This window comes from Tyto alba, unplaced genomic scaffold, assembly GCF_018691265.1.
Source record: "Tyto alba isolate M040663 unplaced genomic scaffold, T.alba_DEE_v4.0 Super-Scaffold_16, whole genome shotgun sequence".
Lineage (NCBI taxonomy): Eukaryota > Metazoa > Chordata > Aves > Strigiformes > Tytonidae > Tyto > Tyto alba.
The window spans coordinates 33,189,852-33,217,259 of NW_024881278.1; the positions used below are offsets into that span (position 1 = coordinate 33,189,852).

Here is a 27,408-nt window from a genome sequence, read left to right on the forward strand (position 1 = left end):
TTTTTTTTTTTCCCCCTTCCAATTCTCCTCCCCATCCCACCGGTGTGAGCGAGCAGCCGCCTTGGTGCTTAGCTGCCAGCTGGGCAGAAACCACGACAATAAGCTAGAAAAGGACCCAGGAAAGCACACGACCAGCCACACTGCCCTTTGCTGCAAAGCTGTCACCGCTGTTAGAGCAAATGAAAATAAACTCCCCTCCCCACCCCAATAACCCCAACAACACGAAAGTGATTTTCAAAACCAGAAAGCCAAATTCACAGCTACTGACTCCTACTTCCTTACGATTCCATCTGCTCTGGTAACCACGGAGCCCAGGTCCATTTTAGTCAGGCACAGGCACCTCTGTGAAGAGCACGCCCAGCTGAATTTTCTTCCGCCACCACTGCAGGGGTCTGAATACCTCCTGGGGCATGAGAGCCCATCCACAATTCCAGGCACCTGGAATTTGCAGGTGCCCGATCCCTTCTCTTGGACTCGAGAGTAAACAACTACACTCCGCAGCTGGGTGCCTAAGGTTAGGTAAAATAAATGCAAATATGCATGGCTGAGTTCTTGCAGGCTTTGATTTTTTTGTAAACATGAACAGTACATATGGTAAAAAGAAACAGTGTGTACAGGAAAGCACAGATGATCCCTTCTGCTAGGATCTACCAGTGGTTAGTTCTATAACTCCAGAGTTAAACAAAAAATGTTTTTAGCACTGGATAACATATGCTCCAAATCTCATCACATATTACTACTTTTCCCAATTTATTTATTTATTTATTTATTTAATACAAAACAAAGTGTCCAAGTGAATACATACATAATTCGATTATAAAACTTACCTTTATAGATGAAACTCAAAATTTCTACAGGCATTTTAATGTTGCCTAGTGGAAAAAAGGGTAAATTTCTTCTTCTTTTTTTTTTTTTTTTTTTTTTTTGAGATCATGCCTCCCAAAGTCCTATTACAAACAGTAATTAATTTGGCATCTTTTACATACAGTAAATGCACATACCTGCAGCCCCTTTACCATTTCCAATAGCCACTAAAGCACGTGTTGATTTTTTTCTGCCTTCCTTTGCTTTCATACAAAACACATTTTTCACCTGAAGAAAAAAAAAAACCACAAAGCATCTCGTTATGGCACAGTCCAACTGTTTTTTTTTTTTTTTTTTTTTTTTTTTAAGAGAGTCAGTTTAGCAAAAACAGAATTAGAGGTCTGTGATAAAGCTTTACAATATATACTGGTTTTGTCAGCAGGCATGGTCTGCAGTGGGACACTGACTTCAAGGCATCAAGTATGTAAAGGCTGCAAAAAAAAAAAATCGATACTCAGACGCAGAAGAAGTTACTTCAGTTTCATTAAAACTCTGTTTGGCTGCACAGCAAATAGTGTTCTGATTTCAATCATGATGAAAAAAGAAGGGAAGAAATTGAAAGTGGTGTTAATATCTCACTGCCCCCCTCGCATTTTAACCCATTTTAGAAGTACTCTCAAGCACTGCTGAAGGCATGTTGTTGGTTTACATGGGTTAAAAATTAGGATTGAAATAGACTTGAGGACTGCAGAAGGCAGCCTCATGGCGGAGATGACAGCAGCTAAAAAGACTTCATTTAAGAGTTGGGGAAGAAGAAAATGGTATTTCATTCCCGGAGCTAGAGATGTTTGCAGAAACTCTGCAAGAAATTCAAGCAGAGATGCAAGAAAGCTATTTAGTTGGGAGTTGGGGGACGAAATCAACAACAACTGGGGAGACAGGTAGCCTTATGGTTAGCATTCTGGAAATCTAAATTTGCTTCTGCAGCTGCTGTAGACTCCCCTACATGATTACAGGCAGGTCACTGCTTTATAGTCTCCCACCTTAAATGGTCTAATATATCATCTGAGGTGCTTTATCCACCTAGCTCCTGTTCTAGTTTCCTTTTTTTTTTTTTTTTAAATATATTAAAATACATATTTATTTAAATATAGACATGTATTTTAATACATCGTTTACATACTGTATATAAAACATAAACTTTATATAAAATATAAAACTGCCATAATATATAGTATCTATAAGATATATATATACCATGCTGGATGTTGCCTGACTGTGTCAATATTTGTGTCTCAGAATTACCAGTCAAAAGATACAATTTACTTCACGGTTCATTTCTCCCCTTCCTCTCAAACGCAACAGAGTCTAATTTCTTGAAGCCTCAATATGATTTCCATAAATCACAGTAACAGTGGAATGAAACCTGCATTGTTTATACATGAATTAAGCAGTGCTGCCCCCTTTTCCTTCTACGTAATTTTTCAGTAAGCTACCCTGATTGTAGCGGTATACATCTCAAAGTAGATTATTATAAAATACTTGGTCATGGCTTAAACATTCTTACTGAAATTAAAAAATAAAAATAAAACAACAACAACATAAAAAACCAAAACAACCCCCAAAAATTTCCACTGACGTCACTAGGCACAGATTAGGCATGAGTGCTTCTGAAAAATTCTACTTTGCTTTCATTAAAACAAGGACGCTGCTAAATTCAAGGTGCATATATATTCTAGGGAGCACTTTGAAGAAATACCAGCTTTGCTAATCGCTTATTCCAAGCTATTTATCTTTCTGCAATCTCAATGCTTACAAGAACAAGCTAAAAAACCAAGCCCCCTAGGATGAAAGTGCTTGTGGAAACAGGCTCTTTACAGAAAAGGCAAAATAACGATGAAAGAAAAGAGAGCGAGGCAGAGTGATCTCCCCAGGAGCATACTATTTTTGCTTCGCACATGTTTTTATCTTCCACTGCCAATCTGAATACGTACTTGTACAAGAAAATAGTTAGCATGTGTATTGTCAAAAATAAAGGATGCAGAAATCTACGCAAGAATTATTCTCCTCCCTTCCCAGAAGGTGGCAATAAAGACACATACATGAGCTTCTCCAGCAGTCTTCCTAAAAATGCTCGTCAGCTGTTTGTGAGCAGCTCCGAAGGAAAATGTGTTCAGTCAGCCCTCACAGTCAGTGCTACTGCACTCGGAAGGCCTTTCAAGCTGGATCATGTACACAGGCAGCCGGGGCTGCTGGAACAACCATGTCCTTAGATTCCCCCCGCCCCAGCCCCGTGCCTCCTTCCACCCAAGCAAGCAGTGCTCTTCCAGGGTGAGCTCGGCAACGTGCCGCTTTAAAAACAGCATGGCCTCCGAAAAGTGACTGAAACGAAGACACAATTACCCCTGTTTGCTAGATTGCCACTCAAGCCAGATTTAAAGCCAATTTTAAACATTCGAAAACAGATGCGTGTTCAACCTTAATCACAGTGTACCTCAAACTGACTGGCTCCCTGTATCCGTCATCCAGTGGTGATAATACAAATTCATCTTTCTTTCAAGAGCTGAGGGAAGAACAGCATCTCTCAAATGCAAAATGAAAGCACTTAAACATTTATTAAGAAACAGCAAGCGACAGTTTCAAAGGCAGAACTGGAAGTGTGGTAACTGGCTAGTCAGACACGGGCTGTTAAAGGTTATTGTGATTTCAAGTACTGAGCAGTTGTTGCACACTAGTTAGAAAAAGGTAAAAGCCCAACACTTCCCTAGAGGTTTTGTTCTTGTAAAAACAGAATGAATGACAGGCCAAACTGACTGCCCTTGGATAGTCCTCCTTCCTAGAAATTGTACTGGAGCAATGATTTTTAGGAACCTGCCACTTCTAGGCCACATTCTTGACACTGCTATTCTGCTGCTGCTGTTATGCAGAGGAGAGTGTCTGCACAGGCTGCTCCTCTCACGGCATAAGGTCCTCTGGTCCCAGTACTTCTCCAAGTTACAAGCTGAGATGAGATAAAATGAGAGCAGGGTGCAGTGCTGGAAGAAAAACACTTCCATGCAAGCGAGCCTAGAGAGGCTCAGACACATGGCTAAAAGGCTTAGGAAGCCAGTTACCCCAAAGAATTGAGTAATAAACTCGTGAACAAAAAATCAAGCCTATGTTAGCTAGATCATCTCCGTATCAGCCTTGCCTTCTCTATGAGAAGCACCAAAGGCAGAGCAGATTTGTACCACAGCGACAGGACGTCTCCCAGTTGTAACTCAAACCTAAATATCAGTAGCTAAAAACCAGAAATTGCACAAGCTGGCTGGAGGGCAGAGCTAGTATTACTGCTGACAAGTGACAGGGGTGTCATACGGTTTCCCGAAAAGGGGGCAAATGGTGGGCAGTGGCATTCACGAGCGCATGCACATTTGCAGATGCCTCGAGGAGCAGCACGGCCCCTCTGTCCATCCGACACCACTGCCCAGGCCCTCTTACCCACTCCATGGATCTTCTACTTGCTGGCTGGTCCAGCTTGGTCCTCCCTAGCAAACGTGCAGCCCTCACACACTCGTCCCACAGGCACTCTGTATTTACAGGTCCTCCTGAATATAAGCAACTGGTCCTCTCTGCTTGCCTGACCCCAACCCCGGACCTCAGGCTTCCTACTTCTCTGCTCCTACTCTCTTCAAGCTAGTCCAGCTTGAAGTTTGCTAACAATTTAATACCACCCCCACCAAACCCAAACCAAACATCAGGTTTGGGAAAGACACAGACCCTTGCGGAGCCGCGGACGAACGACACGCCGAGACGGGTTCAGTGTGGGAGATAGAGCATCAATCACCGTGTGTCTTTATTGGTCCAGGGTACATATATTTATACAGACAATGATAATTATTATGCCTACTAGTCACTAGCTGATTGGCTTAAGCTCCAAAGGTCGTATTCGCACGGTCCACCCACCTGCAGTTAGCTTACAGCACAAGCCTCTCACAACACTAAGTTTCTCATGCCACTATTTCTGATTCCTGTTGACTTGTTTTCGATACACGACAGTACCGTAACACAATGTTTCTCAGACCACCGTTACCATAACACTGGGTTTCTCAGACCACTATTCCTAATTCCCCTTACCCTGTTTTCGACCCACCACGGTACACAGGGCTGAAGCGTCCTTGACATTCCTCCTGTATCAGCAGCTGCGAGCAGCTGCAGGCAAACCCTAGTGAGGCTCAGCATCAGCAGCTAGAGCAGGCTCTGATCATACAACTGCTCGGTGGGCTCAGGACCCTTGTCTCTGAGCCATTCTCCAACAATTCCCCCTTTTTCTTTTTGTATGAGCAGAGCCTGCGCCAACGTTCGTTCAAAGATTTTCTTAATACATGACAAGGCACAACTTAGGCATGCAGGCTTACAATCTACTGGCTAAAAGCACAGGACCCTTGTCTCTGAGCCATTCTCCAACAGACCCTCACCTCCCTGCTGCCTCCACAGCAGCTGGCACCAGGCCCACACGCTGTGACCTGTGGGTGCTGTCCCAGGCACCCGGGCTGAGCCCCTGACTTGCTTCACTCACCCCGGTCCCTTCCACTAGCTGATTTGCAGGGCACACACCCCGTTCCTGCCCCGCTGGCAAAGACCCTCACTTGCTCCAGTAGCTTGAGCTAAGATACCACTTGCTGACACCACACGTCAGGGGCACCCACGCCCCCAGCCTGATTGCTGTTGCTGGTACCAATTTCACTCCACCTGGTCTCCTCACGTAGCTGGTACTCCGGGCTCAAATTCTGTCGGACCCTCCCTAGATCCAGAGGGCTATGGCCCCTCCAAATACCGATGTTAGGACCCTCACTTGTTCCAGCACCTGACACCACAGGTCACGGGGCACCCACGCCCCGTCTGACTCCAGTTGCCGGCCCAGCATCCACTCACACAAGTCGCCCCGAGAAATCCTTGCGCTTAGTTGCCGCAGACCTCACGCACACATGTGACAGAGTAAGATCGGACAGAGGGATAATTATGAAAGGATTTAATGAGATAGACTGTGCTGATCAGGTGCAGGGCTCAGTCGGACAAGCAAACTCACTGGCCCCATCTTAAATGTGGCCAGCCCCTGTTATACTCCTCCTTCGTTCCTCTCTGGTCCCCTCCCTTGCACATTCCTTCACCAGTTTGCACAGTTCCACTGACAACCCTCTGACATCCTGGACCCTCAGTTTGCATCCTTGCCAGCTGCAAAGTACTGGCTTTCCTGCAGCTTTCTGATAGCCCGCTAATGAGCGTGATTGACAAGGTTTGCTTCTTTCTTTGGTTTGTGTGTCTGTATATTTTGCTTACAGCTTCCCCCCTTTTCCTTAGTATCCCACTGGACCTCTATCAGGTAAAGTTAATGAAATAAACGTCCTCGCATTCCACATACCCTTAGCAACTAGTGTAGCTGACCATGTTTGGTTCTCATTACTGCCTGCCTTTTAGTTTGCTGCTCTGGTTTGCATCTCTGTAGGTTCTCTTTTATGGCTTCTCCCTTACCATCCCCTTTTTTACACTGGAAAGGTCCTTAACCATGCACCCTTAAAGGAAGAGATGCTATCTCCATCCGTGTACCCTTACAGAAAGGTCAGAATGCAATCCCAGTGGGCACAGACACAAACACACCTGTACAACACACATGCATACGTACACAGCAAGCCCTGCAAATCAACGCAAAGGCGAGTGAACAGCACTCACACAAACATAAACAGCACTAATAACCTCACTCTGCTCCTCTCTGACTGATCAGGATGAAGGTCCATTACTGGGAAATGTATATACTGCAGTTGCTGGCACTGAGATCCCTCCCACACACATATATGCACACGGTAAATAAGAGTCCCTAGCCCAAGAAAACGAGTTAGAAACTGCGTTTAGCAAGAAGTCAGGACAGATTGTACTGATCAGACGCAGGTCACGGTGAGACAAGCATACAGCCCTGCTTACATGTGAGCCACCCCTTCTATCCCCTTATCCCTCTATTTTCCCATACTTGTTCCTCCCCCAAATCACCTAGATCCCTCCCTTGCTCTCCCTTTGGTTCCTGCCCTAGACACCCCGTAAGCCTTGTGTAATAATTGCATTTCATAATGTGTAATAATTGCATTTCATAATGTGTCCCCTTCCCCTTGGCAGAACCCCTCCTCAGTCCGTGGTGTGCTCTGGAGAGCCTCATCTTGATAGATATCAACCCTGGACCATGGGGCTGAGCCTACTCCAGTACCCAGGAGAAGCCAAACAGAGCATCTGTTTCTCCGAGTCTGTAATTTTACTTTCCCTGCCTCTGTGTTCCTCTGGGCTGTGCAGATGAGTTGCCTACGTGGCTATGATGGTCTTGGGAGGAGTGCTGGCAGGGTGTTACTCGGGTTTGTCTACCTGCCATTGCCTCTCCACCCCTTTGTGTGTGTGTGTGTGTGTGTGTGTGTGTGTAGACAGGCTTTTTTATCACGTAACCTAACAGTCAGTACTCTCTCCATCTTGGTCATCAGTAGAATAAATAAAGTACTTCTCCCTCTCAAAGAATCTGCTTCAGTAGCTACAACTAAGCAGGAAGATTAGAACCAGACATCCTACTCACAGTGCATCCACCCCCCAAGGACACAGTAAGCGGAGCCTTTGTAACTGCAATACAGAAAGTCATTTGGACTCCTCTACCTCTCACTCAGCAAAAAAGATGAAAGTTTTTGACCAGATACTTGAAGTGTTTTCCATATAGGCTGACTCATCACAGCTCTGGGATACACCCCAAGTGCAGTTCTCATCCAAATTAGTAATGAGCCCGATCTGCAGAGAAACTATTGCCTAAACAACGCTTAGTGCTGACAGGTTTCCCCTGTCCACGTGTGAAATTCTCTTTTACAATTCGCTGGGAAAAATAACATAGCTCAAATGCCCTACTCACACACTGTGTGTCTGAATGTGGCTTCATACTCCAGCTCACATCTGAGTATACACCCTCTGGATTAACCTGGCAATACTGCATGCTCAAAGCCACATTACATCTGAAGTCGCCTTGTTTCCTTTTCAAAAGATGATCCAGAATCATGCTGAATTACAATTCACTTAAAAGCTTCTGAATGTTCCAAATGCGAATTATTTCACCCATACAGGCTGACAAGACATAAAAAGATTTAATTATTTAATCAACAGAACCAGTTGAAGGTAGCATCTCTAAACCCTATGTCAAAGGCAGGCCAAAGTTCTTGAGAGCTCCAAGAATATCAGAAATAAATTCCAGTGCACAGCTCTGACCTCTAATTCTTTTCTGTGACAGGTTGCTTCGGGTGCTATCATAAAAACCCTCTGAAATTTTCACTGTCAGTCTAAAGACACTGTCAGTATCATCCAGGGAACAGCAAACTGCCCTGTAGTTCTACAAGTAAAACTGAGAGCTCCAATACCCCACAAGTACTCTGGAGCCAACATCTCATTTGATGTAGATTTTTAGACACAGAGTATCTTGTGTACCATGTAATTTTTCAGTTAAGGATGTCAAACAATGGATCTCAGACACTGTAATTTCATGCAGCATTTCCTTTTCACAAGCCTTTTTTATTGCACCCTTTGCAAAAACAATAGCTAGGAAATAATTTCCAATTACTTGTAAAAAGAAACAAAGGTTTTAGACTGAGCATTAAGGAATATTCTTTTCGTCACAAGGAAGTCTACCAAGATTAACTCTACGGTCTTAAACGTGTACTCCTGGGTTCTTTGCTATGGCCTTATATTCTAGTAACAACCCCTGCTGCACCTAGTCTATTTAATTTTATTTAGTGGATGCAGAAGAAATGACTACAGAGTGATACAGCTGTAACTCTCTTCTGTGTTCATATTCCCTACAGCTGCACGCACCTTGCGACAACATATTTAGAAATACTTAAGACAAAGTCCTTCATATTATTTTGACCCAACAAACCTTTGTTTTTCTGCCTTCACATCTGCCTTCCACATGCCAACATAAAGCTGCTGTTCCTCAGGCAAGCCAGTTCTCCACGGCTTGGTAAAGAAAGCCCAGTGGTTCCTGGGGTCACCAGCCCCCCCAGCAGTGACAGAACAGAATGAGTCCCCACACATCCAATCTTCTCCACCGCCCCGCTGATATCTGCCAAGGGCTGGATTCGGATGATTAAATAAGTACAGGTGACATTCAACTGCAAGAACATAAACCTTGAAACGTCTGCTAATCTTTCCCAGCTGGGAATAGTTGACTGTTCACTCTACTCCTGCTCAGATTGCGGCTAACACACAGCTCATGCTAAGGCCTGGTGTACACGGGGAGCAGCTCCATTGGGCTGAGGTGAGAGCAACGCTCAGGCAAACACGATATCCAGGAAGGGTTAAAGGTCCCTATTATGCAGCCACCATCCTTGCATACGGACCGTCTGGCGGGTCCTTCAGAATCCCCATAACTCACGGCAACGGTACAGGCTGGAAGTTTGGTCCGTACGGCACAAATGGCAGCTTACCCCCAAAAGATTTTGAAGTGGATCCGACAGCAGCCAGAGCGCCGAGGCTTTGGTGCCTCCCAGTGGGGTACAGGGGGGTGCCCACACCGTGACAGAGGAAGAAGGACAAACACACTCGCTGTTGGTTTGGCAACTGTTTTGCTCGCAGATGAGCGAGTTACGAGTTGCGAGTAACAAGTTATGAATCAGAAAACTTCTGAGTTAGAAACCTCATGAATTAAGTGATGAACTAGTGACTTTATGTGTTAGACTAGCTAATACAAAGGGGATTGCGTGCTTGTTTGATGTGTGTGTTTGTTCTCCTTCCTAGTAAGCTCATAAAAGAAAGCTTAATTTTTACAGAGTATGTTGCCCTGTAAATTTGAGCGATCCAAACGGACCGTGACAAGCACACCTAATGCTACTTTGCACATGGGCAGCAACCCACACCAGATGCAAGTCGTGCAGACCCTGATCAGAAAACTACTTTTTCCCAATTGTTCTCTTCATCCTTGCTTCTGCAAAGTACCATACAACAACTGAGGTAAATGCCGGACCAAGACAGGTCTCAATCAAACCAGGCATGCTTGAATCCAGGTGAATGTCTGCAGAAAACAGGAGAAGAACAAGCGAACAAGCAAACTCACTTGACAGAAAAAAGTCAGCTTTGAAAATTAAAGGTTTTGCATGAAGTCTTGAATGAAGCATCAGGACTCAGATATGAACTGCCAATACTATGATATAACTCTGTGAAGCATACCCACTCTCAAGTCAATTCAACTAAGAATAAAGTCTGTAAAGAATACTACTGGAGGTAACATGCAACAAAAACAGAGAGACAATTTAGGGGAGAGCCTAGAATCTGGCTTCATTTACCGCACGCTATCTTGATTATAAGACAAAAGCATTTCTGCTCAAAGGCCTTCTGTAGAGTTCATCACTCTCTATATAGATTTATATCTATACTATATATATAATATATAATCTGCATGCTTTTCAGAATATCCGCTCAATTAGCCACTCAATGCAATTTACTTTGATTGATTCTAAGGAAGAACCAGTCAGTTATTTTTACTATACAAGCATTAAAAAAGATCTTTAGCTCTCTCTTCTTCCCTTCCCACAGTCTTAGAAAGTAAAACCAACCCCCCAAAAAACCCCCACAAACAGCCAAAAGAACAAGGTCCACATTCAGTTTTGCCTACAACATACGAATGAGAAAGAACCCTGAACTAAAATAGCAACATAAAATGATTTTGAATTATAAGGATCATAAAAGGCAATACCAACATTCCAGCACCTGGCTCGTGACATATGAAACTCTGTAGATAAACCAAAGTGCCCTGTACTTATATCTGCAGAGAGCAGCTTTTGCTTTAAGGATAGTACTGGTATCTTTATGCTGCTGTCTTTTGCACCGTTTCTCTGTACAAACCGAGTCTATTGCCTGATCTGAACTTCCCTAGCAAGTCCATACTTTTCTGTAGTTTAACACTCAAACGCAAATCAACATTTTTTTTTTTTTTTTTTTGTTTAAAAATGACAGTACTATACCCTAACCATCTGGCTGAAAAAGGGAACTGTTCTGACACTGGAAAGGTCGCACTGATGCAGTTACAATGGGGCCACGCTTGCACAAAATCCTTCAAGTAAAGTTATCTTTATCAGAAACAGGTAATGAAAACAAAAAAGCATGAACATAACAGTAAATGATCAAAAGACAGAGTTGTCACTGCTGGCAGCGGGCATCTTCAGTGCTGGACAAAAAAACCCCAAGATCTGTCTTTTGCAAAGGGCATTATTTATAGCTTTACCTTCTCTCTTGGAAAGCCCCCCTTCAGGAAAGATTCAAAGGGCCACTAACCTCATGTTATATGCTTTCAGGCCTCACCGATTATGAGGTCTCACTTTCTAATTTTAATTGCACTACAAGGCAAATACGATCATAACACAGGATATCACGTAGCCTACTTTTTTACCATGTCACCATGTTGATTTTGGAGAAAAACTGAAGAAAAATTCATCTTAGGATGGATGATACAGGAAATGAAGCCGTCCAGTTCAAGTAAGAGCGGCACATGTCAACTACGGCTGTAAATTTTAAGCACCACTATTACTACGTTATATTAAACAACACACTACCACAAATTCTATTCACAGAAATTCTTCTTACGCATAATATATGGGCAAAACAGGAAATGTGCCTTCCTGTTGGCAGGGAAAGAAAGAAACAAGTATCTCAGGTCACCTACTCTAAGTAATGCAACAGTCTATAGGAAAGCCAGAAACAAAACCAATATGAAGTCCCTGTTGCTGACCCTTAAAAATCTCTCAAGCTAGTTTTTTCTCTGTGACAACTTTAACTCTAGTTTACATGAAAATCTGACCTTGTCTGTACTCTGTTCTACAAGCAAGGAAAAATCAAGTATAGTTTTTCTATTTCTAAATTATAAGTAAACACTTTAGTAAGCAATTTCTCTCTTTTAGCAAGGGAGCACAGACTTTTTAGTAGCATAATCATAACAGAAAGGGGCTATTGCATCTTTGTTCGCAAGACAGTCCTTTAAAAATAGTTTTCAGTTTCTTGCTGCAAAGTATAATTTCCCAGCAAACATCATTTTAATCTACTCTACTGTTGTGAAGACAAAGATAATGGAAAGACATACAGAAATAGCATCATGTATGCCATCTAGTTAAGAGAGGAATGCTAAAAAAGATCTGTTTATTTCAAAACTCATACTAGTTATCAGAAAATTGTAAGACTCAATTATCTCGGGCTCACTGCTGGCTTTGAATACAGAACTTTTTGCTGCTGCTATTTTTCTGCACAAAACACTCCTCTCGGTTCACATCTGTGGCAAATCTCCTATAACAGCAGAGCCCCAGCCTGCTTCTAAAAGCTTTTTTATTAATCAGATATAAGCAAGTATTGAAACAGAGTTCTATAGCACATGGAAGTACTACACAGCAACTTATTTTGTTGTTTAATCTAATGAATTTGATTGTAAATAGTTATGCCAGCACAGAGCGGCCAGCTTTAGTAAATAGCTACTGTGGCATCCAAACAGCCTGTCAGCTGCGACACGTCACAGCAACAAAACAACAGCCACTTTTCTGCAACGTGCCCTCTCAATTAACTGAAAGCACTGCCAGCTGCAGGGCTCCTTTAGAAAAATCACTTATTTCACCAGGGGTGCCCACGCAACTCAACTGTTACAAGTTGCCTCCCGACACAGGCACAGATAAGGCCTAAGTGCTCCAAATGGTCTTTGCTACAGCAGAATCAAAGCCTAGAGTGGCCAGTCCACTCCAAAACCTCATTTACTTAAAAGAGCTTTACCAAATTGTGTGGGTTTTCCCAAACCCACCACAACAATCCACTGCGTGTGTACAGCTACTCCTCATTTAAGAGGAACTAAGAAGTATAGAGGAGGCTTTTCTGATTCAACAACATCTCAAATGAAACCGCACACGTGGATTTAAACCTGAGAATAATAAAGTCATTTTGAACGTTAAAATAAGAATGCATAAAATGCATATGGTGCAATTCAGGACATCTCATTAATGCTCGAGTAAATATTCCTTTTTGTGGCATTTATCATTCTCAGCATAATCCCTAAAATACTATTAAATGGGAATTTGGTATGTAAGTGGATCAGATGATCTACTTATGATGAGATGATCACCAGCTTTCTAGCAGTATTTCTAACAATACTATCCTTTAGTATTTCTAACAATACTATCCTTTAAAGGCTTTGGGTTTTGGGGAAGTCGAGACACATGCACACCAGCATATGCAATCAGGTATAGAAGCATGCAACCCATTTATTATTGCAACAAACCAGCTGTGACATTAAGCGCAAATTTGCTACTCCTTTTATTTTCTATCATCTCTAGGCACCAGTAACAAATCTGAGAAGGATGTATTAGAGATGCTCGAGAAAACAGGAAAAATCTTGATACTGAACTCATTTGTATAGATTTATATTCATGTCTTTTCAGATATACATAACACATAGAGCATTAAATACTAACTGCCAGTGAAGATCCTTTGATAAAGGTTATCTTAAGATTTAGACTGAACACACTCATTAATGGAAAAGGTGCCCCTCATTCAACTAACTTTGATTTCATTTGTTCTTGTGCATACCAGTACCACTTCACACATTCTGCTTAAGACTGAAAAGTCAAAGTTGATGTTAAACAGCAAGTTAGTTTTAAAATAAATGGTGATCATACCCAAAGCATAAAATGGCTTTCTCGAGATAAAGAAGGGACCTTACAAATACTCATCTTACTCTAAGTGCTGGAACAATAAAAAATGAAAAATGAAAAAGTATGATGAGGACTCAATTCAGGAAAAATAAGACCCTGGCAGCAAGGCCAAGAAAGGTCTATAAAAAAAAGTTTAAAGACGACTGACAAAAAACCCCTGAAAAATAAACTGTTTTTCATTTGCAAGAATGTTGTCATCACATTGAGCAGCAGATACCGCAAAGTGATTTTGCTCAGCATCTTTATTGTCACCATAGAAGAGCACTGCGGAGTAGCGGAGACATCTGAGACAATGTCTGCATAATGCTGTTTCAGGGCAAACAGAATACAAGGAAGAAACATGAGCTCAGTGATGAAGGGATTCGTTACATTGAGGGGAAAAGGGGACTCTGTAAATGAGGAGAAGGAAGGAAATGTATTTTTAACTCAGTCAGGACATTTGCTAGAGCCCTCTGGAAGTTCCAACAGGACAGTGTTGTTCTCAAACGCATCTGATACAGAAAGAGAAGAGCTCAACTGTTGCATATATATATATATACACACACACACACATATATATATATGGACTAGATTACAGACTACTTCCAGCTGCTGCCAGGGCGGAAAGCATTCCTGCTCTCTCATCACATACACTGAGAATAGGACAGATCTACTTTCACCTCACGATAGTGTCGGATGAATACTCCTTGGGAGCTGAGTGCATATCTTTGAAGGTAAATCTGTCCTAACCTTAATGATGATGCTAAAGTAAAAGAAAGTAGAATGCAAAAAGATGTCTACAGATTAAATTAAATGCCCCTGAAAAGTCTTAAAGAATCACTGGAAAATTGGTTAGAAGTTTGCCAATTTTGTCTCCCCACCCCCTCTTGACAGATTTATCTAACTTCTTTTTAAAAATACCCAGTGACAGATATCCCATATACTCCCAGACAATCCATTCTAGTATTCAACTTCCCATTTGCAACTCATTCTTTACGTCTAAATTTCTCTTGCTCATTACTTAAATCCATTGCTTCTTATCCTTATCACAGCAGACATATCAAACAGCTTGTTCCTTGGTGGTTCACAGTTGATATTCAGCACTTCTGGTTCCACCCTTTATCCTAAACCTCTAAATAAGAAACATGTAAGAGTATTGTTATTAAAAGACATTATTTCCCTAACTTGAAGTATCTGCTTTTTTTTCCTCAAGAGACAGTAGTGGAAACTAGATAGTGATGTAGCTTTAAGGTCCCTTGCACATTTTGCATCCTACTCCTAAACCTGTGGAGCCTTGTGTTGCACTGAACCCTGCAAAACTGGCAAAGGGGCTCCCTCCTTTAGATATCTGGTCCTGGTCTGGACCGGGACACAGTCATCTCCTTCCCTCTGACTACAATCCCATTTAAAGGGCAACCCTTTCCTTTCTCTCCAAATCAAGTAAACACTTGATTTCACAGTTCTATAGGCAGCAGTTCCGATTTTACTGTCAAGGGAGTGGTTCACTTTTTCCTGTCTCAAAAAGGGCGATGTTTGGCCACGTTCCAAGACAAATGCGATCAGATAAAAGGTCTGGCAAGAAAATCAACATTTGGCATTTATAGCTTGCTTAGAGATACGCAGTGCAGAAGAAAGTTGCTGTCTCAAACGGATTAAAATCTGAATATGAGATTTTACTATGACCACAATGAAAGATCTTGGACAGAATAACTGTTTTCAAGTGCATCTTACTAAGCAAGAACATGTTATTCCTTACCAGTTTGGTGAGACAAAGGTTTTAAAAAGAATGTGCACGAAAGAAAACCAACTTGGCAAAATCTTATCTGGGTGCTTTCTGATGCCCCCAGCTGGAAGTGGTAAATTTGCCACACTGTAGGCAATGGATCAATCATTTTGGCAAATATCAAATCCTTTTAACACATTAGGTATTTAAAGAAATAAACAAGCTTGATATTTCAGCTGTCTAAAAACCAAAACTTCTGGGGACAGAGTTGGAAATGATTCGGCCACTGCCATCACAAGTCCCACTAAAATTACAATGCAAATAGAAGAGAAGGGAACACGCAAGGATAGAGATCCAAGATTTGTTCTCACTTCAGAGCTGCTCCCTTTCTGGATGCTGTACCTCATCTGATTCTGGATTGGGGGCAAATGAGTCACAAGAAACCAATTTATGTCTGAAATCACGATTCCCCCAACAATGCTTATCCTAGGTTTTATGGTTTCCATAGGAACTAATGTATTTGAAATAAAAGAAAAATAATATGATAAATGGGAAGCATAAAATACCTTGCAATAGCGTGGGTATGTGTAGCACTAGTTGTTAGTGGTCTGCTATGGAATGAGTTATGAGTTGCCTTCTTCAGTAATGGCTTTTCCATTGAGAAGTAACATAGCCTCACATAACTGCATTACTAACACTTTACATTTCACCAGTAAAAAATTATTACCAATGAATTTCCTTGTTTTTGAAGCAAAATCCACTTTTATCACATTTGAAATAAGTATCTGACCACATTCTGAGTGGTGTTTCTGTTGAAATTATTAAGAACTTGGGTTGCTACTTTTTTTGGTAGCGTTGAGGTCTTTACCCTTTAGCTTGAAGTTCTGTCAGTCAGCGAATCTCTTGAGTGACATGGATTTAGTAGTCAGATAATATCACTTCACACCAACCAAGGGACTGCATACAACAAGTTACACACTGGAAAGTTACACTATGTTTGAAAAAGGTGACACCACCATGAAATGTAAAGATTATTTTTAAATCTCTGTAGCTTAATATACCATAACAAAATTATTCTAAGATGATTCACTGCTTTCACGAAATACTTAGGACATGCGGAATGCATTTCAGCACATATGCTGTTCTTTAAAATATTCCACACTTCCATCAAGAAGCCCTAGTCAGCCAGACACAGAGTTCAAGAGTACAGAGAATAATTCTATGATGTCCAACCAGGATTAAGTTTGCGAGATAAGCATGTGGGAGATGACCTTCTTACTTGCAAATAAAAATAGCAGGATTTAACAGCATATATTAGATCTTATTTACTAAAACCAGAGACAAGGAAAATACTGGAACACAGACATCTTTTGTCAGTTACTAGTTTTGATTGGTAGATATTTTTAAAGCGAGATGATGCAATATAATCTGTTTAGAAATGAGAGTGGAAGCAAGTCATAACAATCATCCTCACTCTGCCAATAAGAACATTAACAAAGTGGATTTAGACTCTAAATGGGAAATGATGTTTCCATTTTTCCCAGAAGATACAAATATCACAGGTTAAGCCACGTAGGACAAGTATTTTTTTACTGGAGAGGCACACAAAATTAATCTTCATTCCACTCATGCTCTGTCCTCTGCCACCGCTCCCCACCTTTCCAAAGGAGGGTAACTTCCTATTTGCAGTTTTGTCTGAGAAAAAAACCCTAACACTCGATTAGGCTCCCTATTATGGTTGTATGTCAACTATTAAAGCTTCATCTGCAGGCATTTGCCATTTCAGTGTTGCTCAAAACCACCTCTGAATTAGGTATTCTTTGTTCAGAGAAGGTAAGGCCCCAATGAAGAGTATAACAGGTCATGTCATGCAGTTGAAACCGAGTAGCAGACTAATTCCTAATGCTATAAGATTGATTTAGCAAAGGCTGGTTAAATAATTGCAAGCTCAATATAAAACACTGATAATTATTTAAAGTCCTTCAAAGATTTCTAATGCTTACCTCAATGGCTCTTGTTTCAAAACTTCCGTACGTTTCTGTTGGGAGAAAAACAGGGTATTACATTTCCTTGTATTACTCACCCATCAGCACAGCTCCCTGTAGGTGGTATAATTTTAAAAGGACACAATTTTTATGCAGCTGTAACTTATGAATTAATCTCAACAGTTAAGTAGAAAAGGTAAGAATGATTTGAACAAACTTATCTAAAGCAAGCTTTATTAGTCTCTTCCTTTTTAAAAGACCACAAATACATTTATTTTAATTGCCTCCATTCATTCAATTTCTTCTAGGATAAGGTCAGTGAAAAAAACAGCATATAGCTCTTACTTACAAAGCATAGGTTTTTTCATTTCTTCAGTAAAACCAACATACGTAGAGAAAACTAGCTTTAAAGAAAATCCAGTTAAAATAACTTCCCAGAAAGTGTAACACTACTTGTTCTTATTATAATACAGCTCCTGCTCTAATTAAGAGATGACAACTCTCTAATACGTTCGTTGTACTCTATTCGTGACCCCAACCTCCAACTGCAATCAATAGCTCAACTTTTTAGGTACCATACACACAGGGAAGTAAGATGGAACCAGTTTCCAAAGACTGTCCAACCTAAATGACCAGACTAGCAAAAAGGAAGAAAAATAATAATATTTTATTCAAATATTAAAGCAAGACATACTGATTTAAGTGCTTTGTTTGACCATTATACAGAAAGCAAAGCTGACAGAAAAACTGAGACAGCCTCAGAATCTGTTGAATATTTTGATCACAAGCTAAGCTATACATACTCTCCAAATGACATCTGAAACTTCCTTTTGGAAATCACTGCAACACACCACTTACACTGAGGCATTTTTGTTAAATTATGTGTGGTATTCTTCCTAATTCTTTCCAACTGCAGAAATGCTACGAAAAATAACCATCCACAGTGTGTTACAAAACCAGAATATTTTGGTTTTTCACTGGTTGGCAGTATAAACTGCCTTCTTTCCTAAATACTGCTCTAGAACTAGTAAATTAACCCCAAATTTCATATACACTGAGAAAAGGCTGTAAATGGTTAAAAAATAAAAAGTTAAATCACCAAATGGGTCACTTCCATCATGACCAAACTATTATCTAATATTTTTCAGAATATTCTGAAACTTGGATTAGACAAACAAGAGGGATTCAAAGAAATTTTAAGTATTTACTGATATGTATTTCTGTGAAATTCCAGAAAGGGGAGGGGGAGGACAAAACCAAACAATACATAGCCACTTCAAAGAATCACATAGCCAGACTCTTTTTTTTTTTTTTTTTTCTTCTCAATTTTGCCTGAAAAAATGTCTTTGCAATCAAGGACAATTGCAGCATCATTTATTTGTCTAGTCACAGTTAGAATGTTTTGCACTGTAAAATAAAGATCGCTTCTATGTCACATCTGTGTCCCCGTCTTTTCGTCACAGTGGTAACGAGCCACTGGACACAGAGCTCTGTTTGGGTGAACATTACATATTCCCCTCAAAGTGGCGCACGTATCCCTTCCACTGCACAGAAAGCAAGTTTCTGCTCTGTCATTAGAAGGGACCTCAAAGTAGTAAGATGTTTTTGAAATGTCTTCAAACACTGTGGAGGAGGAAAAAGCCGGAATATTGTAGAGCACAAGGCATGGCAGGGGCATCTACACGTACTGTCCTCCAAAGACAGTAAGTGAAATGAGAAAGCACAAAACCCAGTCAGACCTTTCCCACAGGCCTTCACCCTGACACGCTGTGAGAAAAGTCAGCAAGCAAATCCCTTCAGTTTGGCTTTCAGCAGCCCCACCAGCATTTGTCAAAACCCGTATTACAGAAGCAGGCAAAAATGCTGCAAAAAAAAAAAAAAAAAAAATCACAGATACTGCAAAAAGGATCCCATTTTCTCCAAGATTCTCTTCCAAATTCTGATGACCACACAAACACCTGAACATAAATCTCAAACGTATTTGTTTCCTTTTATATAATTGAGAACATACTTACAACTGATCTGTATTTTAATGCAGACACATTTTCCACAAGGAGTACCCTATTATCAGCTTAGCAGTGCAAGAATACCTACCGACTTTGAAAACAATGGGCAATGGAGTAAAAAGCAACATCTCGGTATAAGAAGCAGACTAGATAAGAGATCCTTCCAAGCTCCTGCTTTTCCAATTTATCTTCTCAGTGTAACATAGAAGACCAGTGTTAATTAAAGCATTTAATACTTATTTCATTTGGTACAGTTACAGTGAGATTCTGGAGAAGAGCTGAAAATGAAGAACTGGGGACTCATTCCTTCACCAAACACTGCTTTATCGTTTGCACATAACCTCCATAACTATAGCCATGATCATCTCAACACAATATAGAGATCTCTTAGTGTACAAGTAGATTTCTAGCTCGCAGTAGAGGATATGGATGCCAACAGGCACTCTCATCCCTCTCTGAAGCCTCTTCAGTTGCAAAGAAACGCTGTAAACTTGGAAGAAAAAGAATTTTATTTCCAACTAAAAAATACCGTTCTTTCTCTTACTTATTATGCCAGCTATAAGTAAAGTGAAGTGGAATAAGATCCTCCTGAAACAATAAAGCATATACAACCACAGTATGTCCCCAGTGTGGTTGGTTTTTTTTTTTTTTTTTTTTTTTTAAACATATTTGCCAATTTCAAGCAAATTTGTCAGATATTGGAGGCTGACAACACTGAGGTTTCTACAAACTTCCTGTACCTGTTTTCCTTAGCAAATATGAAATGCTGCTGAAGGAAGCTGCAGCATATACTCAACCTCTGTTTGCTACTAGAGAATCTAATACCAGAATACCAGGAAGGGCTGAACTGCAGAATCTCAATCAGAACTCATTCTTGCCTAGTCACCAAGGAACCCAGCCACGCCACAGTCCCAGGACAAAGGGATTCCTTGAGTTTGGCAGTTTCAGGTCTGTTCCTCCTACCACCTTCACAGTGCTTTGAACACAGCCAATGTCTCAGTTGCCCTGCAAAATCATTAATTCTCTGAATAAAAAGATGCTGAAGGAACTATGGGGACCTGAAAATCCCTGCAATTTTTAACTTGTTAAAGGAAAAGTAGTGTATACTAATTAGAAACTGCTTTTTCTCAAGCACGTTTATAATACAAGCTGTCAGTTTAATTTTCGTATTTTGATTGTAGTACCCTTTCCTATTTTTGGCAGAACTTGACCTGACTACAACAGCCTCCACACAGCCAACTTTTACGCAAGTAATCTAAATCAATAGTATCAGCCAAAAGCAAAACCAAGGAAAGCAGCAGAAGGGAAAATTCACACATGCATAAATGTTGTTTGCCACTTCTTTTAGTGGGAATAAAGTACTTGAAAATACATTTGAGTCTAAAACCAACACAGTCTTTTGTTCAAAGTGTGGAACTAGAACCCTGAAATGTTCTTGACTTTCTGTATATTCCACCACTGACTTATGGGGAATTTGGAACAATGAATTAATTTCTCAAATCTTCTATTTTTCAGCTGTAAGATTCAGTGATAGTCTGCCAAGTCTATTGTCACATCTTTTGCCTTCCATGGAACATTTGCTTTCAAGGTAATAAAATGAAACAGAGGGAAGTAAATATAGGAAATCTTTCATTTGTATATTTAGTATTATGCTGGCATTAAACTAGAATGGCCTGCTCTTAAAACGGAAGACAAGCAAAAACTACTTGAAGAGATGGGAGGCAAGCTGTCCTTAAATTCACAAGGTTAAATGTGAGGGAAACAGTGTATGTCAGACACTACCACAACAGAAGCCCCAAAATCATCTATACCAGCTACAGGAATGGAAAACCTGGGAAGGGAACAGAGAAGTAGCAGATAGAACAGCATAATTTGTAAAGCAGAAAGCTACAAAAATGCTAGCGTAACTTCAGTCTACACAGATAAAAGCATTAGGTCACACTGGAAAGACAATGTTCTCACTACCTAATGGCTTAGGTTCAAAACACGTCTGAATTTTTAATTAACATCCAAGAGAATGTAACGGGAAAAATCTTCACAGACAGAAATTAATAAACAAAACACCAGGAAGACTGGGGAGAAAAGGTGACTGCAAGATTAGACAATAATATAATCATGATTCCACGCGTGTGATTTGCCATTTACATTGACTTGCTGCAACACATGTTCCAAGATCCACGCTTGCACTGGGAGAACATATTCCTGGATGAAGAGAGCTCTGAAAACCTGAACGAGCTTAACACCACAATGATTGCAACAAGCCTGAAACAACAGTGCTAGGGAACTTCAACTGTCTGTCTTAGCTCATCTTACTAAAAAAGCCTACAGAAAGATGACAATAAACACACAAGCATCAAGTGCTTCACAAGAAAAACCCAGCTGAATACGAGGAACAATTTGTTTTCATATTTAATTAGTTGAAAGGGACAGGGCTTTTAAATGTTGAACAAAGCTACTATAGAATTTCTAGTGGTCTAAATAACAGCTAAGGTCACCTCTCTGCTCTAGGTATAGGACCTCTAGTTTCACTACGATATTAACCAGGCAGCAAATAAATAAATAAAAAACGTCTACATTTAAGCTACATCATCTTTAACCATATTTCATTATTTGATGTAGAAAAAAAAAGCCTGATTTATCCCACAGGATCCTTTAAGAAACTATAAAAAACCCCCCCCGGGCTGTACTTCACACTCAAGACAACTGATGTTGAACACAGAAAAATATTTCCATACTTGAAGACTCCTATAACAGCCTACAACATAATACAGTATAACATCATACAGTGTACATACATAATACAATAGTCTAACAGCTATATTAAAATGAGCAGTGATTTGACAAATTTGTGTTAACACAACTTGTTCTTTGATTTAGCTGCTTTGCTTCATGTATGGGCATAGAAGAGAAGTACAAACCGGATTTTTCAATCACAGGAAAAGTCTGGGTCTCCCTTTCTCTGAGCTCCTTATCACAAAGGCTAAATAAGACTAAGATAGATAATCAGTTTTCTTACCTCCATTAGGACCTGGGTCAGGAGGATCTAGAATGACCCCTCCCCAAACCTTTCCACTCCATCCTCCCTCTCTCTTAATTTTTATTTTTCTTTTCTTCTCCCATGTGTCTCTCTGCTGAACAATATCAGACTGAATTCTCTCTTGTTCTTCTTTTTTCCGTTGGGTAATTGCTTGGACTCTCCCACTCTGCACTAGAGGAGCATTAAGACCAGGCCAGAGGAAACCAGAACGTCCTTAAAAATAAGGGAGAAAAATTACGGTTTATGCCAAAATAGAGCTGAAGCTCTGTACACGGGAAAAATGCAACAAAATGGCAGGTGCTGGTATATTTGAAGTGCATTTTATGATACAGAATTTATATTTAAAAACCAAGAATAACATTAAACAATCACATCAGGATTTTTTTTTTAAAAGACAAAAATATCTCAAGCAGTTCTGACACCACAGAAATTAACAGAAATTTATTAAGAAACACTATATATTAAAAGGTCAAGACAGGTCTTCAGCCCCTTATTTGTGAATCTACCTTCACCAATATCCTGGCCTTTATTGAGATTCTTCCTTATCTTTTTCTTCCTTCTCTTTCCTCTTCCTTTCTTTACTCCCACACCAGTCTCTGCCAAAGCTCCTTTCCACAGCTCATCTGCTGTCACTGAAATAAAAAAGCTTTCATAAGTAATGTGCAAGTACAGCTCATACTGGAAACTAAAGCTGAACAAAAAAAAAAAAACAAACCAACTTGAAATGTTAACCCTTGCTTGATCTTTGCAGGGCATTTAAACTGTAGGATTACTGTCTTGCTAAGAAGGTGAGTTCCTACTCTGTATATATGTATCTGGTACAGAGATGTGTCTCTACTCCTGATGACTGAAATCAGATAGGCCCACTGCCTGCTGCATGGCTTTTAAAAGGATTTAAAAAATTGATTTAAAGGTAAATTTTACTAACCAGTAACGAAAAAGGTATTAATCCCCAGGCCATTAAAAGGAAATCATTCATTAGTAACTCAGAGCAGCAATACCTGTAAGCACTTATCCAAGGATAAATACCAACGACAGTCAGCTTGAATCACTCCTACAAATACCCAAGGGTTAGCCTGCTTTAAAAAAGCCACAAACCACAGAAAGTTAACCAACATAAATCTGCTGCTGCTCTCGTGTCCTGACAAAATACAAGGTCCCCCCCTTATTGCCCGAATAAATGCAAAGAAATTGAAGGAGGAAAGAATGTAAGACACTTGCAACAGCCTCGTCATCAGAGAGCTCGGGCTTTGGGCAGACCCCCTCACCCAGTGCCGGTGTAGAGGACATGCACTGCCTTAAGATGTTTCACCCCATGTATGAGAGCATGACTTCGGAAGCACTTAGTTAGGAGCTGACTTCAAACTATTATCTGCCCGACTGATGGAAACATAGCTCATCCTCGTAACTTCAGACAAAAACAAACTGCACCAAAACGAAGCTGATGACCTGAAGAAGACACCACAGACAGTATCTCACCCTGTTAGCCCAGACAAGGCGGCTATCACCATGGAATACACAAGCATCACCATTGTTATATTTGCAGATTACTGCTATTATGTGTTTCACCCAAGGGCAATGTTACTATGGCAGTTTAAATCTCTTCTCCAATGAGAAACTGATATTGTTTATTTAAAGTAGACAAAAGAAGTCAGTAAATGCTTTTAACCAGGGGAATCAAAATAACTATGCTCAAATCCCTCCAGTTTTCCATCAGCAATTCATGCTTGCTAGATTAATGCATGTGAGAGATCCTGTCCCACAGACTGGCAAGCGCAATGGAACTGGGGAGACCGCTATGGTGACAACACGGTGAGGCTCGAGAGCTATCCAGGATTTCCAGGGGTACCAAGTGCCCAAGTTTATTTTTATACTGAATAAGTTTGTACAAGGCGCCAAGGTGGTTCTTCCAAAGGTATGATGCCCGCCTTCTCAGTGAAAAATCCTTTTCAAAGTGGGATACGTAACTGTGATTCTTTTTTTGAGAAGTACAGTCCTGAATCAAGTAGTTAATAACTCAGTACAGGAAAGTAAGCATACAAGGAAGGACACACAGCTCTACAAGTCCAGAAAGCTACAAAATAGTATTCCCTCAAGATGGGCAAGAGCAGAATGGTCTAGAAAGTCAACACATGCCCAAATAACATATTGTACAAATAGTACAACAAGGCAAACTATGTAATACAGATTTCAGCTGTATTACAGACAAGTAGAAATGCCCATGGATAACAGCAACATTTATCACACCTGCACGCTGTGAGGCAAGAATTCTATTTGCTCCTGGGTAGGCCTTAGTCCTTGTGAAAAATAAATTTCTATCTGAAATGACACTTTTTTCTAGACATTCAAGTGAACCCTAATGTCCAGAGGTTTATGGCTAAAAAAAAAAAAATCCCATAAACAGTAACTGTATCAAATGGCTGTAACAGTGTTTGAACTGACAGACGCTAAAAAAAATTTCCAACTGATGATAACAAACTGATGCATGTAACTGTGTGTTAAATGAAAAACAAAACAAAACAAAAAAACAATCCAAAAAACAAACCAAAAACCCAAACCAAAATAAAACCAAACAAAACTTCCAGTGCAACTTCACTGCTCACTCAGCATATTACTTTCAATAAAAGCCAAACTATGATAAATAAAACTACTAAACTGTCTACAAGTAGTGATTATCACCCTAAGATAACACTGCAATAAAGTTCAGTATAGAAAAAGACTGGTGCTAAGTGTGTAGGGGATGATGCAGCTTTTCATGTTCTAACATGGATTATAGGACTGTTGCATGAGTTGGAAGATTGACAATCAATCCCGTTAAGCTTCTTAGCTTATTCAGAAAACACTGCGTAACTAGCAATTTCCTTTTTTTACGATAATCCTGCTAGCCTGGAAACATGGTATTACAATAAAAGTATTTACATTTTTCTTTGCAAGGTTATTTTTAAGCTGGAACAGTTCCCCAATCTACTGCAGTTTGTGTGGTCTCACAGAGGGTCACGACAGCTACAAAGGAGGTTGCAGAGAGGCAGCAACAAACAGTTAAGAGTCAAGAACAGGGAGCTCTTGCGCTGGTAACACTCAAAAAACCCCCAGCACTTTGAGCTGTATTCTAAATATCTGTACGATAAGATGACTTAACCCCAACAGAGTTAAGTAGCAGAAGTCACAGAGTAAGGAGATTGTTTTCTACCAGAGGAGACCAGTCAATACCAACAGACCCAGCCAGACGAGGTTAGCCTGAGTCAAGTTTTGGCCTCAAGCACCGCACAAATTCTGACAAAATTAGAACCAGCTGAAAACATCTCATTTGATACCAAAGTGCAGTCATCTAATCAGTCTATAATAATATCATCATGTGTTTGGAGAGCAGCGGAATTTAATGAAACACATCAGAAGCCTACAGGCTACAGAGCTGAGAGTTCTTTATAAGATGGCAGATACCACATTGATTTTAAGACAAAGTGACAAGAATGGAATATGGAAAAGGACAGGCTGTGGTCAAGAAGATTACAATGGTGGGGACACCGCTTACAATGGAGAGGCAACACAGAAATGAAGAAAATAAAAATCTGACCATAAGAAAGGTCAGTCTGATTTGTCAACATAGCACCAAGATGACTGGAGAGTACATACATAAGCAGGAGAAATGCCTTCTCTTGGAGGAAATAAACCCAAACAGAAATGAGGATTGCTCTATCGCTTTTCACATCGACAGAAATGCTCTGAAATGAAGACAGTACAGTAGGTATGCACTCTCCTAGGGTATTTGTGGCCTTACCTTTATTTTGCCTTTGTAAAATGGGAGGCTGCATACATTCCTCCAGAGCTAAAATAGACCCAGTCATAAAAGCCACCACACATTTCCAGTCAGTTACCAAAAAGCACATAGCTACTCACTCAAAAGAAAAAAAAACAGGTCATACGTAAGATTTTATTTTATGGCCTAGAAAAAGACTACTGAATTTCGCTGAGAGCATGCTTTATGCAAGTTGATCGCTAACAACCGCTAATAGGAAGTCTGTATGACACCATTCCATTTTGCTTAATCTACATAAGAGATGTTTGTAATATTCTGAAAAGGATTTGGGTTTGTGTGTTTTTATACTACCCCTGAATGTCAGGAACCAGACAGTCCTAGTGCTTACTTCAGAGAAAGATGAATATACGACCATAAGTCAGTTACTCACATGTAACAATAACTCACAAGGGCAAGAAAAAAAAGCTTTTACAGGTACCTTGGTGATAAAAGGAAGATAAGGGAAAATGTGGGCCCTCCCAGGAAGGAAAAGGGAGACTTGGTCACCCAGGCTATGAAGAAGGCTGAGGTACTCAGTGTCTTTTTTAGCCTCAGGCTTCACCAGCAAGAGCTTCAGCCACAGCACCCAAGACACAGAAGGCAAAGGTAGGGACTGGGAAAATGAAGAACTGCCCACTGTAGGAGAAGATCAGGTTCGAAACCATCTAAGCAACCTGAAGATGCACAAGTCCATGGGGCCCGATGAGATGCATCCACAGGTCCTGAGGAAACAGGCAGATGAAGTGGCTAAGCCACTATCCATCATATTTGAGAAGTTGTGGCAGCCCGGCAAAGTTCCCGCTGAGTGGAAAAGGCGAAACACAACCCACGTTTTTTAAAAGGGAAAGAAAAAACAACATGGGGAACTACAGGCCAGTCAGTCTCACTGCTGTGCCTGGCAAGATCATGGAGTGGATCCTCCTGGAAACTCTGCTAGGGCACATGGAAAATAAGGAGGTGACTGGTGACGGCCAGCACAGCTTCACTAAGGACAAATAGTGCCTGATGAATGTGGCGGCTTTCTACAAAGTGGTTACAGTGCTGGTGGATAAGGGAGGAGTGACTGATGTCACCTACCTGGTCTTGTACAAAGCATTTGACACTGTCCCACACGACCTCCTTGTCTCTAAATTGGAGACACAGATTTGATGGCTGGACTGCTTAGTGGATAAGGAATTGGCTGGATGGTCACGCTCAAAGAGTTGCAGTCAATGGCTTGCTGTCCAAGCGGAGAGCGGTGACGAGCGGCATTCCTCAGGGGTCGGTATTGGCACCAGTGCTGTTAAACACCTTTGGTGGAGACATGGACTGTGGGATTGAGCACACTCTCTGGAAGTTCACTGCTGA

The 27,408-nt window shown here is 40.7% G+C and overlaps 1 protein-coding gene across 1 annotated transcript in view; it reads right to left on the bottom strand.

Moving 5' to 3' along the window:
- MRPS5 (mitochondrial ribosomal protein S5) overlaps positions 1 to 27,408 on the bottom strand; it is a 62,940-nt gene that overhangs the window by 13,069 nt on the left and 22,463 nt on the right. The window contains exons 3-6 of the mRNA XM_033011041.2: positions 22,772 to 22,897; positions 22,245 to 22,478; positions 17,241 to 17,275; positions 1,002 to 1,092 (exon numbers count right to left, since the gene is read on the bottom strand). Coding sequence (XP_032866932.1) covers positions 1,002 to 1,092; positions 17,241 to 17,275; positions 22,245 to 22,478; positions 22,772 to 22,897 — 486 coding nt within the window. The remainder of the gene's footprint in view (positions 1 to 1,001; positions 1,093 to 17,240; positions 17,276 to 22,244; positions 22,479 to 22,771; positions 22,898 to 27,408) is intronic.